Source organism: Herpailurus yagouaroundi, unplaced genomic scaffold (genome assembly GCF_014898765.1).
Source record: "Herpailurus yagouaroundi ecotype Mexico unplaced genomic scaffold, PumYag 139, whole genome shotgun sequence".
NCBI classification, from domain to species: Eukaryota; Metazoa; Chordata; class Mammalia; order Carnivora; family Felidae; genus Herpailurus; species Herpailurus yagouaroundi.
The window spans coordinates 74,402,534-74,420,884 of NW_024412394.1; the positions used below are offsets into that span (position 1 = coordinate 74,402,534).

The window sequence follows — 18,351 nt, forward strand, 5'->3', positions numbered from 1 at the left end:
TATGCAGGGCTTGAACTCACAAACCACGAGATCACGACCTGAGCCGAAGTCGGACACTTAACCGATGCGCCAGCCAGGCATCCCGAAGGTGATTTTTAAGGAAACGTTTCCAGAAGAAACAGGCAAGGGAACGGAGGTAGGTAGACAGTGAAGAGGAAGAAAGCAAAGTAGGATGGGATTTCAGGAATTGTCCAGCATGGATGCTTCAGCCTGATTCCACAAAGAAGCTCTGTGTTGTAAATTGGAACTCAGATTTATCTACCATGAAGTCAACGAATTAGGCTTTTATTCTTCCTAGTCATCAATCATTGGCTAAGGAATACCCAGGGTACCCAGGGAGTGGAGAGACACTCTTGGGCTCTCTTTGCCTGTGGGCATTGGTGGTCTGGTAGCCAAAGGCAGTCCCTGCTCTCAGGTGGCGGTGGTGGATCTGGGGACTGGAAACAGAAGGAGTTGGAAGCTGGGGAAACGGTGCTCAGAAAACTTAGGGAGAAGGAAACTAAGGTTAAGGACCCAGAGTCACAAAGAGAATGAGTGAAAATGTCTGTGACTCCAAATTCCTTTTCTTTCCCCTTTAATGTGGTGCCTCCAGTCACAAAGATACTGTCATTGAGGAACTACCAAGAATCTCCTGTTTCAGATGTCATTATGCCCTTTTCTTAAAACTGAATTAACTTTCTCAGATTTTTTAAAACCTGGGATCTGACAAATTGCATACAAAATTTTGTGTGTAGGTATGTTAGTGTATTCATGGGTTCCCACACCTGCTCCCCCAGGGAGGGAGTTTATGGCTTACATAAATTTCTTAAAGGGAATGTAAAAAAAAAAAAATGTTAAGCATCACTATTTAAGAGATCATTCTCCATATTTAACTGTTTTCCTGCCTAGGATCTTATGACTTATCATTATTACATCTTTAAAATATTGGCTTCATGAGCTCAGATTAATTATAACTACAAGTAAAAATTTAGATAATGACATCCCCCCCCCCCCCCATTGAGCACTGTTCTTACTGGTTCTCATAAGCTTGAGAAGAATTGGCATTAATTCTTTTTTAACATGTATAATTTATCAGTGAAGCCTTTTGTCCTGGGCTTTTCTATGTAGAATTTTTTTTGATTACTGATTCAATTTCTTCACTTGTTATAGGTCTATAGTTTATATTTCTGACTAGAAGCACAAAGAAATTACATGTTATTTTGTAGGGCAGATGGTTTGTTTAAAACTAAGACAAAAAAGTTCATGGAAAGCATTCAGTGAGCTTGGTTTGTTTCCTTTGATTAATTCAGCTGGATAATTGCCAGATATTCATTTAGTGTCTGTAACACACACACACACACACACACACACACACACACACACACTTAGCCTGGATATTAAGTGGTCTGTATTTTTAAAAATTCAAAAAGAATTCCCAGTCATTTTCCTGAATATTTTCTTTTCTGATTATGTGATATAAATAGCAGAGTCTTTTTGCATACACAGAGTTAATCTATGTCTGAAGGTGTCTCTATAAAGGGGGAACATTCTAAACTGTAGTATTGTAGAGCTAAGCTCCAGGCACTGAGAAAGTTCTTTGGCCTTTTAAGGCCTAGGTAGAGGAAACTGATATGCAAAGTTGTCCCTTGGTTGGGAGGTATAGCCTCCCAGGTTTGGGTGCATGAATGGGTGGGTGGTTCCAGCCTGGACCCAGCCACTGGTGGTACCTGGTAGGGAGAAATCCTTCAACAGAAAAGTGATGCCTTTCCCAACAAGTGGTGCTAAAAACAGGGAAAGTTTCAAATATATCCACAATCTTGGGTGCCTAAGCAGGTTAATACTCTTAGATCATATTATTCCTGTCTATAGTTCACCCTTCAGCCATCCACCACCTCGAGTCCCATTTTGGTTTTTCTAAGTTAAATTTTGATGTAATGTAGTTTAATATTAAATTTGGGTTAAGGGGTGATTTCTCTTTCTAATGCTCCACAAGAAGATGACAGGTTGTTGGCTGTGGCGAGGCAGTGTGAACCAAAACAGCTTCCTTGCTTTTTCTGGGGCGCACTAGGCATAGAGTAAGCACAGCACGTATTTGTCGAAAGAAGAGAAATGGAAAGAATGGAAGATTATGTGGCAACACACACCCCCAACTCTCTACTGACTTCTTAAAGAGAGCACAAGTTACCTTTTCTTCCACCCCACATGACTCCTTTGGATTGGAAATGAAATGTGGCGGCTTCATTTTTCATCACAGCAACGTCCACTGCACTACCCGTAGGTACAATAGGTGAGGAATTGTCAGGGATGCTTTTAAGTCCCAAAATATTGCAGGGAACAATTGAATCGTTTCCTCCATGCTGAAGGTTAGATCCTCGAAAGAGGCGAGGCTTGGGATCAGAACCCTCGAGGGTGCACCCTCGAGCAGGGAAGTCTGGACACGTGCGTGATGCGATGGCGTCCGGCCCCGTCACTGAGAAGAGAGCCTTCCCCAACCCCTGAGATTAATCCGAGAATCAATAAACCCGGCCCAGGTTGTGCAAAGACTGAGTGGTGCTCTGGCCTCGCAGATTCAAGGCTGCAGGGCCCGTGCGTCCTTTAAGTCTGACGAGCGAGTTAGGGATGGAGACAGTTGCAGTAGCTCTTCCCTCGGGAAGAGAGTGGGGTTTTCTCAGATGTTTCCGGGAGCTCCGGGTGTGAATGTGAAAAGTGCCCTCGGGCCCAGCGCCAGACGTGAGCAAGGGCGGAGAGAAGGGGGGAGGTGTGGGGAATGGGACTCGGGGGAGAGAGGCGCAGGTGAGGAAGGGAGTCCGAGCTGAGCGTCTGCCGGAACCGCGGACAGGTGGAGAAAGGCCGTCCCGCCTCGGTCCGCGCAGTCCCTGCGCAAGGCCTTCCTTCGCCGCGACGCCGCGGGGCTCGGGAGCCTGCCGTCTCCGCCCCCGCCCCCGCGGCCGCAGGTCCCCAGCCCCGCCCCGCCCCGCCCTGGGCTCTGGGCTCCGCGGGCCGTGCGGCTGGTGCCCAGGTCTCCCGCGGCCAGAGGATGGCCAGGGTCCCGGAGCTGGACGACACCTTCCTGCAGGCGCAGGCGCAGCCTTCGCCCCAAGTTTCCCCCGAGGCCCAGGAGGAGTGCTGTGGGCCGCTCCTGGGCAAGGGCTTGCTCATTTACCCCGAGGAAAGGGTGTACCTGGCGGCGGCGGCCGGCGGCGCGCTGGGCAGCGCGGAGAGAGGGGAAGACCCGGAGCTGCCGGCGGGAGTTAAATCGGGTGAGTGCTCTGCCCCCTCGGGGGATGTGGCTGGGAAGGGATGAATTCTAAGAAGGGCACCCCACAGGAAAAGTAAACACACCGCAGACATAACATACATGGAGAATGTCCCGTCCTGATCTTTGTATTTTCCCCAGGAAAACGTTGGTCACCTGGAAATGAACTCTAAGGGATTTGGCTTAGTTCCCGTCTCAACCCCCTGCCCACCCCCTTGGGCTACCCAGTTTGGCACCAATTTGGTACTTTTAGAGGCTCCTTCACTGATTTTGCATTCTGATTGTCTTTACCACCCTTTCAACTTGCAATCAGAAATGCGTTTAAGCAATGGTAACGTTTCCTCGGAAGAAGAGGATGCAGACAGTCACGACAGCAAAACCAAAGCAGCCGATCTACACCTCTCTCAGAAGAAAACCGTCACGCAGATGATGAAGGATAAAAAGAAGCAGACTCAGCTCACCCTGCAGTGGTAAGTCTCCCACGGGGGATACTTTTCAGCACCCGTTGAGTTTTGAAAGTCAGTATCTTCAGAATCTGCTTTTCCCAATTTGCCTCTACCTCAAACTTTGGGGGCAAGTTTAAGATACCAAAAGAAAATGAATCTTTTTTTTTTTTTTTAAATGAATGTTTGGTTTGGAGACATAGTCTAGTCTAGTGTTGATGAAAAATGATCTCAATACAAAAACCCATCACTTTATTCACTATTGACATAAACTATAATTTCATCAAATGTCAGCAATAATGAATGCTTTTTATGACTTATTTGCTTAACATGCAATCAATTCGGTCCCTATATACTTGTTATTTGATCGTCTTTTTGTTTATAAAACATGATTCTTCAAACCACCTTAAAAGGAGGAAGGATCTTAAATATTGCCTTTATCCATATGAGGGCAAATAAACAATTGTATACTGGTCATTAGGTGAAATGCATTTGAACTAGAAGATATTGAAAATTCAGTTAAAATATCTCTATTAAATAAATGTTCAACTATTTTTATAGCACCTGTCATATATGATTTATTGTGATGAAATATCATGAATTGGATTTTATGGAAACTCTTTTAAAACCAAGAGTTTGGGGCGCCTGGGTGGCGCAGTCGGTTAAGCGTCCGACTTCAGCCAGGTCACGATCTCGCGGTCCGTGAGTTCGAGCCCCGCGTCAGGCTCTGGGCTGATGGCTCAGAGCCTGGAGCCTGTTTCAGATTCTGTGTCTCCCTCTCTCTCTGCCCCTCCCCCGTTCATGCTCTGTCTCTCTCTGTCCCAAAAATAAATAAACGTTGAAAAAAAATTAAAAAACAAAACAACAACAACAACAAAAAAACCAAGAGTTTATCAGTAGGCTTTCTACATATGAAGAGCATTTTGTAATATTGATCAAAAAGGAAGAGGGATCTAAAGTAAAAACTCTAAGCTTCCCCACATAGTGTGAATAGGAGTATATATTTCCTTCCAAGTTACAAGTAACAAGCAAATAACTTAAAAGGTTTATTTACTGATTAGTTGTATAATCTGTATGTATGTAAAGTATGAACTAAACCTTAGAAAAATACAATAGAAAAAAATAATGTCTAAAAATCTAGCAAAAAAAAAAAACCCTAACTTTTTTTCAGCTATTTAAACCCTGAATTACAGTTTGCATATACTAAATTTTTGTGATTATATACTTACACCTTTTCAAATATTTGAAATCTAAACCAAATATTCTTCTAAAGTTGTGGCTTAACTATTGAAGTTGATGTCACACTGACTGGTTAAAAATACACTGGGGCAGTAAATATTTGAGTTAATTATCTGGAATATTTTAGATACAGCTATTTTATTAGTATAATTGGGGCAGTATTGCTTAAAGATATATTGTGGAGAACTGCTGAATTATCACTTTCAGTTTTTCCCTCAAATGAGTGAATGTGAACAAACTTGTTTTTTTGTTTTATAAATATGAGTGACTGCATTATAATTAAAGAAAAACAGGTTATACCCCAAATTAGCCATATTCATGGATGGGATTATCCAGTATTTTGAAGATAAAGACAATGCCTGCAACAACATTAAATAGCCACATGAACAGTTGACATTTTATGCATGCCATTAAAATATAATTTTTAAATAGTTGAATGTTTTCTTAGTGATTTTCATTTTTTGAAATTTAAAATGCTATACTTTTGTTTGAACTTTCCCTATAAAAGAGTGTTACATAGAGTTTTCTAGAAACTGAGTGACTTATTTGTACTTCGAAAAATTTTCCCTCATGGTTATATAGATTATTGGGGATATTAAAAATTGGAGCTGAAAATTAAAATGAAAAATCTAAGTAACTCCAGTTTTCAACTGTCAGCTAGGTTTAGTTTTGTGGATGCAAATCTGACTGGGTTTTGTTTTGTTCTTCTTCAAAGAAGTATGAACATCTGATGCTTTAAAGTCTGATGAACATCTCCTTTAGCTTTTATCTCATGCATTTAGGGAATATGCTAAATCAGAGATGTGACTAGTTTCACTCAATTTTAATCTGAATGCATGCTCAATATTGCGTTGTTCCTATATAGTAATAATTACAATTTTACTATACAGAAAATGGGTGTACGTAAATTTTAGTCAATATCACCTACTGAATTGTTAGGAAAATTGGGAATACAATCTACAAGTTCTGATTTCTCGATTGCTGTTTAGGTATTTATAACACTTGAGTATACATTATTACATTTATATAAATTGTGTTTAATTGCAATGTAGAATTCAAATAGAATTGTGTCTAAATTTTCAAAATTTATACAATTGCATTTGTAACAGAGTTGAATTTGTATGTCATATTTGGAGACATCTATAGAGAAGTACATTATGTTTCAAGTGCATGGTATGTTTCAGGCAATTATGGTACTTGATCACAGCAAAAGGCATAGGGTAGAAGTAGATCAGTACCATTTCAGACTTCAGTGAAGTGAGTTTACTCTTCGGTGTTTTGCAAATAAATGCATCATCATGCTTCCCTAACCATTTAGGGCTCAGGACTAGTTTGGGAATGAAAGTAAGAGATTGTAGGCATTTGCCAGCCTGAAACCTGGCAGCCCATTAGTGTTGAGAATAGTCTTTTAAAAAACCATCTCCTTCAATTTTACCATTCATACATATTTGCATCTCACAGAGCAAACCATAATGAATAGTGAGGATTTCCATAGAAATAAGACCTATTCTTTGAGATACAGACCAGAAAGGAGTGGTTTTACATTGACCAGGGTATTTTAACTCCACTAGCAGGTATTCATTGGGGTTCTTGTTCTTCTAACATTAATTCTTGTGATCTGACTTTTAATAATATCCGGAATAAAGAAGGTCTGCTCATGTCTGCTCATGAACTCATTGTATAGCGTCTGTATTCAAAACAGTCATTAAATCAATGTGAAAGGGGAAAGGAAAGGAGAAATAAAGAAAAGGTTTGACCTAATTTTCTGCCTTTTTTTTTTTTTTTTTTTTTTTTTTTAGGCTTGAAGAGAATTACATTGTGTGTGAGGGAGTTTGCTTACCACGGTGCATCCTTTATGCGCACTATTTAGATTTCTGCAGGAAAGAGAAATTGGAGCCAGCCTGTGCAGCCACCTTTGGAAAGGTAAATGACATATTGGCCATACTACTTTACTGCTAAAGTCATGTCTGGAAGACAGTATAGAAACAAATGCATCTAAGTAAATTTTTTTACAGAATTTTAAGAAATTTGTTTCACAAGCATTTTATCTTGATTTTACCTACTATAGGTTTTACCTGGAACTACTCTATGTTTTGAATATTAGAACCTTAGCTATCAGATGATTTAATGTGATATTAAAGGAAGCTCCATTTGGGGCACCTGGGTGGCTCAGTTGGTTGAGCGTCCGACTTTGGCTCAGGTCATGATCTCGCGGTTCGTGAGTTCAAGCCCCGCGTCGGGCTCTGTGCTGACAGCTCAGAGCCTGGAGCCTGCTTCAGATTCTGTGTCCCCCTTTCTCTACACCCCACCCCTGCTTGTGCTCTGTCTCTCTCTGTCTTTCAAAAATGAATAAACATTTAAAAAAAATTAAAAAAAAATAATAAAGGAATCTCCATTTGAGCAGTGACATTTCCCTTCAAAGAGGGATGCATTAAAGAGTATGGTATAGGGGCGCCTGGGTGGCGCAGTCGGTTAAGTGTCCGACTTCAGCCAGGTCACGATCTCGCGGTCCGGGAGTTCGAGCCCCGCGTCAGGCTCTGGGCTGATGGCTCAGAGCCTGGAGCCTGTTTCCGATTCTGTGTCTCCCTCTCTCTCTGCCCCTCCCCCGTTCATGCTCTGTCTCTCTCTGTCCCCAAAATAAATAAACGTTGAAAAAAAAAAAAAAGAGTATGGTATAGCCTGTATTGAGAAGTAAAATTAAGTGGTGGTGACAAGTATCTTGTTAATGCAACTGGTGATTGTGTTTATTATTTAGCTAGTTCAAGTATATGAGTTTTTAATAATTTTTACTTTATTTCATGAAATAGTTCCCTTGATTCTCCATTTCACTCTGAGTATGTTTATACCCCAAACTCTAAAATGTTGTGACAGAATTGGTGAAGCATCGCTTATTTAAAAACATTCCTTTCTACCCAACTGTATGGTTAGGATGGGAATCTGTAGAATTGGCATTATCATATTTATGTATGTTGATGTTATTTTGAAAATCAAGACAGGATATCAATCTCTTGGGAAATGTTTCTCCTTCGAGATTCTTTTCATGCTCTGCTAAGAACTTAGGATATTCTAGAAAAACTATAGGAAGCTTAGGGCTCAAACATTGCATCTCATATAAACTGAAATCTAAATTCTAACCTGTAGAGGGACTCATTGTCCAGAAAATAATGAATACTATAGTCGAGCTTCTCAGTTTTTGAAAATCAAATAATTTATAAACTTATTTTGAAGCCTCTCTGCTTATGGGAGTTAGTGTGATATGGTGCATGGTAATCTCATTCTTCGGGTTCTGGCCTAGACAGTGACAAATTTGTTGTGAAGCCTTCTGAAAAGCACTTAATTTTTTCAAAACTCAGTTCACTTATTCCCTAAAATGAGCAAGTTGCGTAAGACAACTGCTAACGTCCATTTTTGCACTGTTTTGTTCCACCTTATGGCAGTAATCTTAACTGTTTGGGGAGTGATGAAATATCTTGAGAATCTGATTAAAACTACAGAATTGGTTCCCCCAAGAAACTGACATATACAAAAAGTTTGCTGCGGAGCCCCTTAGGAGATCATACAATTCCTGTTATATGTAGAACAGATTTTGTTCTTTAATTGGATGCTAATTTTTAGCAAATTTTAGAGAAAGGGACATAGTAAAGAAACAATTTAAAACACTGCTGTGGATATCTGGAAGGAAGGAGAAAGTTTCCTGTGTTTTTTCAGAGTTGGAGATTGATACTTAATTTTGATAAATCTCTGGATAAAATTATTGTAAAGACACTCAAGTCTTTCCTCTAGGTACATAAGGTAGTAAGCAACATGAAGCAAAAGCAGATACTGGTATGATTCGCTTTGGAAATTGAGACGGGGCAGTAAAACAATCTTATTAAAATACTATGTGGCAATGAGAAAGAATGAAATATGGCCCTTTGTAACAACATGGATGGAACTGGAGAGTGTTATGCTAAGTGAAATAAGCCATACAGAGAAAGACAGATACCATATGGTTTCACTCTTATGTGGATCCTGAGAAACTTAACAGGAACCCATGGGGGAGGGGAAGGAAAAAAAAAAAAAAAAAGAGGTTAGAGTGGGAGAGAGCCAAAGCATAAGAGACTGTTGAGAACTGAGAGCAAACTGAGGGTTGATGGGGGGTGGGAGGGAGGAGAGGGTGGGTGATGGGTATTGAGGAGGGCACCTTTTGGGATGAGCACTGGGTGTTGTATGGAAACCAATTTGACAATAAATTTCATATTAAAAAAAAAAAAACTACCTCCTTGCCTCTGCTGGTGTATTATTGCTTATCAATTGCTTGTCAGTATGTAGAATATTACTTCTTCCAGACTAAATTTTACCCAAAGTTCAACATTTACTTTCTTGAATTAACTGGCCACAAGTTGCTTGCAACAGAACCACACGTTTACTAAAAACTAAAGTAATTGATTTTCTTTTTAGACAATTCGCCAGAAATTCCCCCTCTTAACGACTCGGCGACTTGGAACAAGAGGCCATTCAAAGTAAGATATGTTAATGAGCATAGATATCAGATCTGTACATATGATACACCGTATAGGAGGATTGACACGTGTAAAATGAGTATTGTTTTTATCAGTGAATGGAATCACGTGTTCTCTTCTTGATGAAGCAGATTTTTTACCAACTGTAAGAACTAAAAAGAAAAAAAGTAGATTTTGGAATAATGTTTAAAAAGCAAAATTTATACTGAAAAATCATAATATATTATTTCTGCTGATAAAAAAAAATCATTTTTACAATCTTAAATCCACTACTGAAGGCACTGGTGTCCTGAAAGGGTAGTATATATGGCTAAATAAGTGTCCAGATGGAACCACAGCATTCCCAAAGAGCAAGGCCAAAGTCAGGAGTTGAAGCATGGTTCAGGTTCTTCCTTTGGTTTTCTTTCCCAGATAATAATTTCAATATCCTCTTCTTTTCCCTTCAAGACAAATGACCTCCACAAATGACTTCTTTGGTCATCTCTTAATGTAAACATAGAGTTAGTTCTCTTGATAATTTTAGCTTTTCTTTTCTCTTGTGGCAATCTCTGTAGAGTTACACGTTACACATTCTTACTCGTCCATTATTTCCTCTGTCCACTGTGTTTTCAGTTTTTCCTTTCCTTCTGCCTGCAAACAGATTCAGATCTCTTTTATGTTGATAAAAACAGACGCATCTCAGACCTGCTGTACTCTTCACAATTGCTCTATTATTTTCCTTCTCATTGCTATTCCTCGAAAGAGTAGCTGTGCTCACTTATCTTACCATTGTTCACATGGTAACAGTCCATTTCTTTACATAGACAAAAACCCTATGGCTCAATTTTACTGTTACTCATCCTCCTTGGCACCTGTCTAGCATGTGAACCTGCTGACAGTGCCCTCTTAAAATAAATCAATATGTAAAACTTCTCCTATGGTTTCTCTGTCACAGAACTGCCAGGCCCCCTTCCCTCTTCTCCCATTCATTTTCTAGCTCATCCAATGTCTTCTTCCGTCCCAACATCTAGTTCAGCATTGCCCAATCAAATATAATGCAGCCACATATTTAATTCAAAAATTTCTAGTAGCCACATTAAAAAAGTAAAAAGGGACAGGTGTTATTTAATTTTAATATGTTTTATTTAGTCCAATGTATCATTTCACCATGTAATCAAAATTAAAATTATTGAGATATTTTTCATTCTTTTTCCCCACTAAGTGTTTGTGTGTTTTATTCCTACAGCACATCTCAATTCTGATTAGTCATATTTCAAGTGGTCACTACCTACACGTGGCTAGGAGCAACCTTATTGGCTAGCTCAGCTTTAGTCACTTGCCAAAAAATAAATCTTACTTTATGAATTCTCTTGAATCGGTCTCTCTCCATTCTCACTTTCATAATCTGGCTTTCACTGTATCTTTCCAGTCCTTTCAATACAGTTTTTCCAAATTGGCCTTCTAACAGTTTTAATTCAATTGTATCTCTGTCATGCTCAAATTTTTCTCACTTTGACATTCAGGGTCCATTATGATTTAGTCCCAAACCATTTTCCTACCTTATCATCTACTCACCTCTCAGCATGGAGCCTATGCTCCCACGAAATTAGTGCCCAGCACCCTTTGTTTCACCTCCAAATGTCATTCTTTCATCTATGCGGTCTTCTTCCCTGGAAAATGCCTTTTCCCTACAGGTATTTTGAAAGCTTATCCATTGAAGAGAAAAGAATGTTTCATAAACTTCCTCTTCTTTTGAAATTTTTCTTATTTCTTGATTTCTTATAGGCTCTTTCTTCATAGCCTCACAGCAGTTCATTGGTTCATTCTTAGTGTGTAATTACCTTATCTCTTCCCCTCAAAAGATAATATTTTGAGGATAGAGACTTTGTCTCATTCATTTTTATATCCTTTCTGTTGTTGGCTACATAATTGATTACCAATTAATATTTCTTTAATTGACCCTATTGGTGTTAACAGTATGTGGTGTGAGAAGGAGGAATGAAATGCCAGATTGAAAAAGAGTGAATTGGCTCTTCCCTTCTAACTTGTTTATCAAACTTGAATCACGTTAACTGGCTGATTTCTACTGAATTTGATTCCTATTGAATTGTGTGGGTAGAAGAGAGATGAGATAATGTTGGAAGTAGATAAATAGTAGAAAAAGAGGCAAAGCAATGCAGAGAAATCCCCTTCACAGGATCTACAAGAAGGCAGGCAGGCAGGCTGCTGGGAAAGTCAATTAATCCTAAAAGGAGCCTTTAGGATTAGGGATGAATCATTAACCCTGTCCATTGTGACTCTGTGAGGCTCCAGTGTTTAGGTTTATGGACAAACATGTGGTAATTTCAGGAAATTTGTTTGATATCTAAAAGCAGATGTGCCCAAGAGCAAATTATTAAAATTTGAATTTTTTTCCTTCTTTCGCAGTATGACATTTGGTTTTTATAACTTGCTTGTTATATTTTTTGATATTTTGATATCCTGGGGAAAAATTTTTCCATACATAAACAAGTATGTTGAAAGATAGGGCAAGATGGAGAGTTTGTGAATCTTGCAGTTGGCAATGGTTTGATGTAATTATTCTTTTGTTGTTGTTGTTATTTATTTATTTATTTATTTATTTATTTATTTACGGGGGGGGGGGGAGAGAGAGAGAGAGAGAGAGAGACAGAGAGCAGGTGAGGGGCAGAGAGAGAGGGAGAGAGAACCCCAATCAGGCTCCTTGCTGTCAGCGCAGAACACTATGCGGGGCTCGAACCCACGAACTATGAGATTGTGGCCTGAGCTGAAATCGAGTTGGAGGCTTAACCAACTGATCCACCTAGGCGCCCTTTAATTTTTGTCCCAAGCATTTCTTTATCTTGGTATATTATCTTCACATTCATCATTTTTAATGGCTATTTAATATTTTAAAAATGTACATCTTTATGAAAAATATTTTATGTCTATAGAAATATGAACAATCTGTGAAACAGAAAGATAAATGAAGAAAGTTAGCATATTTTGGAGAAAGAGAAATTTATAATTTCTCCAAATTTTACTATTAATTTTGCAAAACTTGTTGGGGTAGTGTTTATTCTAGTGCCTTAAACATACTATCACTAAATGTTTATTGAATTATTTGAAAAATTTAAACTAAGTATTAATTTATTTTAAGTTCTGTGGACCATTTATTAAAATATATTGACATTATATAACTGTTTAGTGATGGTTATCTAAAAACATAAGCTCTCAATTGTTGCCAAATTCTCATAGAATAGCTAGAGTATATCCAGTCATTTCATTTGAGTCTTTCAGACAGAATTGATTTTGATCCTGATTAACTCAAAAAGTTCTTATGTATTCTGGACACAAGATAGCACCACTATTTCTAAAACCGTCCCTGGCAGCCTTTAGGGTTCATGGAACAATGTTACTTTTCAAATTTTACTCCATGTAGGAAATCCAAAAGTTTGGGAAACACTGATCTTTGTGACAAAGAGGTGATTGGTAGGATCTAAAAAAGAAGAGTGAATTTTGTGTCTATTTTCAAGGTTTTTCTCCCTAAGTTCTGTCATAACTGGTATTAAAATGATCAGTTCTCACAACTCACCTTTATGCAGGTGTTACTTTCAAGGACCTCACGAACATGAAAGATGAAAACGTGTAACTAAATAAAATGAGGCAAAATTTATTCAGCCAAAAGGAAGAGATAAAATATTTAAAACAGATATGTTAAAAGCAAAACAAAACAAAAATCCAAATGGACAGACTACCTAGGTAGATATCACAGATCACCAGATATCATGCACTGTCAAACTTAGAAACAATTAAAAATTGAAACATTTGTTTCCAGGGGCAGGTCTGACGTTCTACATAAGAAGCCAGTAGTGCCAAGAGTTCTGGAAAAAAGTCTTTAAAGGTTAACTCTTGGGGTCACAAAGCCTCACCCTAGAACACCTAACCTGAGTGTGCCCTGGGGACAAAGCCAATCAGTTTACAGGGGCATTAGCAGCTCAGCTTTCTGTCCCTTCCTTCACTGTCACCCTCCCCTCCCTGCCAAGAAGCCCCAGTGACAGATTCTGTACATTCTCAACACCCAGATAAAACTGTGTTGTCTTTTGAGTTTTTTTTTTTTTCTTCTTTTGATTTACTACCAATGCCAAAATATACACCTGTTTTTTTTTTTTTTTTTCTGGGCAGTATTTTTAAATTTGGATTTTGAAAAAGTAAAAATGAAACAAAATCATATAGGCACAAAAGAGTAATGCAAAGCAATTTTTGTCTATTTTATGTTATAAATGTGTTATATCCATAATCAATCCATTCATATTTATATCAATGTACAGAGCATGGTGCTAAAGAGGTTTTAGGATGCAAATAGCAGGATAGGATATACGCTATCAAAAAACTTGCACTATTAAGCTTCATTTATTTAATAAGCATTTTATTGAGTGTGCTGGTACTTCCTAGGCCCTAGAGATACAGTGATTAAGAAAAAGAGCCTGTATCCCACCATTGCTCAGGATAGCTGATAGTCGAGACCACCAAGTAGATTTCATGTACACAGTAGACTGTTTGATTTGAAGTTACATTTTAATTTCTCGTAGACTTTGATCAGTCAAATCTTGCTTTTCAGACATGATGGACAAAAGCTATTATCTTATTTATTAGTAGTGATTTAGTGGGTTAATAAAACTGATATGGCAGCTGCTCTTATCACAGTAAGTTATTGCAAGTCCCTGAACAGCTTAATCCCATCATTTCCTTATCGGTCATCATTCGTGTAGTGTAAACTAACATCAGGGCTACCAGCTCAGTAGGAACATATGTTTCAGGAATTCTATATCATGATTGAAATAGGAAAGAAGAACTATAGGTGCAGGTAGAAATTTATCAGCAACTGAAGAAAAGTGTTAGATGCAATGTAAATATTTTAGCAGCAAGAGTAGCAATAATTTCATTTGTCCTATTAAAAATATTTTCTATTTTATAACATGTTCACTTTAAAATGTGGACATAAAAATTAATAAATCTTCCTTATTCCTAAAATGTAAATGATCTATTATTTGATATAAGACTAAGGAACAGTTGACACTAATGAATGAACACAATTTGCTGGATAATCACAAAACTACTTGTATTATGCTAACATTTTCTCAGAGAAATTAGCTAGTCATACCCAAGATTTTAAAGCAGTTTTCACATATCATTTTTAAGCAAAATGGGTAAAAATCATATAGAGAGAAAGAACTGTGCAATGTTTGGGAATCTATTCAGAGTAACCTACAGAATAGGCATTGGGTAGTGGTATATAAATAAAAATAACTAATTAAAACTAGTTATCCCACACTTATGTAGACAGTGCTTTTTATTCAGCATGCACCAACATAGGTCTTTGTAATACTGGAGTATTTCTGGCAAATATTTTGCAGCAAACTTATTTTATGGGAATATATTAACAGTGAAATAATGCTATAAAATGTAAGGATTGAGATGAAAAATCCATGTATATTTTACATGAAATTACTCTTCCTAGTTTTATGAGGTTTACCTTTAGGAGGACAGAGCTACTCATTTATTATCTCTTCTCTGTTCTCAAAGGCATGAAATCATCACTCAAATGATAACATGTATCTGGAAGATTAAGGAGTAAAGATTTATTTTATTAGTTCCAGAAGAAACTAGATAGGAGACGTGCTAAAGCATTATAATGATCATTGGAAAATATTAAGATTTCTATTCCTAGCAATCGTGTTTCTACTTAAATATGCTAATTTCATGCCCTTTGTATATATTGTTTAGCTATACAACTTTTATTCAACCCCAATATTTTACTGGTAACCTGGGAATAAACAGTGCTACAAAGAAGTTATTGAAACTATTGGCTTTAAAAGAATTTGTGTTTTATCAGTGTCTAAATTTCTAGCAGGATACATTGATTCATCCAATAAATGAAGATTTTTCTATACAGTAATTTCTAAGGAGGAAATCAATGAAGGAAAAGATACAATTCTCTTCCTCTAAATCTAAAGTTTAGTAGGAGAGGTAAGCCACGTATACACTCACCAATGGTATGAGATATAAATTACATAGGATAAATGACCAAGAGAGGAGTTCAAAGGGCATAGAGGCCTTAGATTCCTGAGAAACCAGGCAAGCTTCATGCATTAAAATTACAATGCCTGAGCTATGAGTAAGAAATGAGGACATGAAGGAATAAAGGGCATTCCCCATGAAGAACTCAACAAAGAGCACCAAGGTGAGAAAACACGTTATTTATGAGAACAAGTAATTGTGACAGTGATAGATAAGTTCAGACTGTGTTTGTGGTAGGGTTAAAGGAGTTAGTATATTTCCTTATATCATGTTAGACAAGAAATCCTTTGATCTCTACCAAATTTAAAATTGTGCTGATATATTTAAGTATATGATACTATACGCATGCCCTTAATTGAAAAAATCCTGTTTCTAAAGTGTTCTTTATGACATATTATTATTTCTAACTTTTTTCATGTTATTTATTTATTCAACAAACGTTTACTGATTTCCTATTGTAGGGAGCTTACATTCTGGAAGTCCTTGTTTACATATGGATCATCAAATAAGAAAAATCCAGATCAATGGTATAGGTCTTAATGATTCTTTTTAGTTACCAATGCTTGCTTAATATGATTTGTGCTGAGCTAGAAGAGGAAGTGTTTATACTGAGTGCAAACATATTAAAAATATTTTCACTTAAGAATTTCTAAACACAAATAAAATTGAGATACAAAATTATAAAAAAGATTTTACTTCTCAAGTACAGAGGCAACATGACCCATTGAAACAAAGAGTGCTCAGTGCATGTCTGGGTTGATAGCAGCATTTACATTTAGCCTACTAATAAAATACATTATTTTAAAAGGATTTTCTTTTGCTGGGGGTGGGGTGGGGCCGTAAGATGTAAACTCTTGACTCTAAATGTAGTTGGAAATATTACACACTTCCATTTTTAAAGATGCTTTTGCCCATTATTGGAAAGAAGAGGGCAAAATAATACAGTCATTTTAGAAAATAAGGAACAAATGAATTGTGTAATAAGAATACCATTTCCTTAAAAGTCATAAGTAAGAAAAAATTACAAATTCATATTAGTCAGGATTCTTGAGTGCTAAAGGATGGTGCAGTTTTTACAGAACCTGATCATCAGGTGATTTTTAATAATGAAAGTAAAATGTGCCTCAGTATTGGTCAGTGTGGTCACTGTTCCATGACTGGCAAGTGGTCGGGCTCAGGAAGCCATGAACAAGGGTACAATTTCCTGCCCTGATTTCCCATGTCTATTTTTTCATCGTATTGACATCTAGCATAGTTGTCAGGACACAGTATGTCTTCTAATATTTGTTGAACTCCTGGCCATCCCTTTGACTTGCCCAGTGACTTTTGTCTACCACCGGGCAATGTAATTTCTTCTCAAATCTGCATGACAAACCACTTTACCATGGTATAATATTATCTACATATTGAAAAAAGATTATAGATGAGAAACAAAAGATCAACGTTCTAATAAAGGAAAATTATCAACTTTTAAAGCAATGTTTAACATATATTGCTTCAGCAAGTGGATAAAATACAGTTATTTAAACTATAGTCTCTAGAGAATAAATAGAAAACTTTGCAAGAGAAAATGAAATTACAATATATTTACATTGTAATAGATCTGCTTGTTCTCAAACATCTTTTGCTATATTTCTTCTAATAGAAAGAAATTCCCTTTGATATCTTAGTTCTATATCTTGATTAAAAATATTAATATTTATTTCAGACTCTTAGGTTCATTAACTTTTTATAATAATTATTAATTGTAATACACTTGCCAAATATCCTCTAAATCTGCTCATTGTTTTCATGGTTTTTAGGTCTTTTCCTTATCTATTTCTGTTAATATAAATGCTTTTGGTAAGGTCTTTACGACTTAAATAAGCTTCCTTCTTTTAGTTTCTCACTGGAGACTTAGTCATTTCCGTATTTTGGGGTTTCCATCACTTTTGGATTTCCTCCATTTCCCCCTCTGTTTCATTATACCTGATGGGTTTTTTATTCTTCTTCTACTATAGGATTATTTTCTGTATTGTAAAACTTGAGCAGTTATAAACCTCCTCTGTTTGGGGCACCTGGGAGGCTCAGTCCACTAGGCTTCCAGCTTCGGCTCAGGTCATGATCTCACATTTCATGAGTTCGAGACCCGCATCAGGCTCTGCACTGACAGTGTGGAGCCTGCTTCAGATCCTCTGTCTCCCTCTCTCTGTCTCTCCCCTTACCCCCCATCGCCTCAAAAAAAAAAAAAAAAACAAAAACAAAAAACAAAAAACAAAAAACAAAAAACAAAAAAAACCCACCTCTTCTGTTTCATGTTAACAGGCTACTTATTGCCCTTGTATTGAAAACTTATTCCCAGTGTGCCGCAATCATAAAATATCACCATTCACCTTGATCACCCCCCCATTACTGTTTCTCAAATATAATAGCTCTTTCTGAAAACATTTGTATAATATGTGTAATTTTTTGTTTTCATATTTAAAAACTCTTTTCTCTCTATCTCAAATAGCCCAGGGTCATCAGAGGTGACTTCTTTGCCCTTAGAACTTAATGGGAGAGAACCCATCTCTGGGCCTCACAGCTTAGGGGGCTCTATTCTGGCCCTCCTCCAGCTTTCTTCTTCCCCAGGAGACAAGGGGGCCATAGCCTGAATAAATGTGTCCATCGAGAGACCACATCCTCCTTCCAGCCCACGTTTCAGGTCCCCAGAACCCCAGAATTCTTTGTCCAAAGAGCCCAGACTTGCCTTCTCCCTCTTATGTGGGGCTCTTTCCCCCATCCATCCTGAGAAGGGTGCTATGTTCCACCAGTATACATAGACTTGAGCCACCAGAAGGTAGCTCTTTGGCGGTGGTGGTTGGAAGGTTGGATTGATCTTGGACATGGAGGCTGT

General features: G+C 37.7%; 1 protein-coding gene across 1 annotated transcript in view; it reads left to right on the forward strand.

Moving 5' to 3' along the window:
- Window positions 1–3,016: 3,016 nt before the first annotated feature.
- The window catches only part of RFX6 (regulatory factor X6), a 56,311-nt gene continuing 40,976 nt past the window's right edge, over window positions 3,017–18,351 (forward strand). The window contains exons 1-4 of the mRNA XM_040474471.1: window positions 3,017–3,239; window positions 3,549–3,705; window positions 6,717–6,840; window positions 9,358–9,419. Coding sequence (XP_040330405.1) covers window positions 3,017–3,239; window positions 3,549–3,705; window positions 6,717–6,840; window positions 9,358–9,419 — 566 coding nt within the window. The remainder of the gene's footprint in view (window positions 3,240–3,548; window positions 3,706–6,716; window positions 6,841–9,357; window positions 9,420–18,351) is intronic.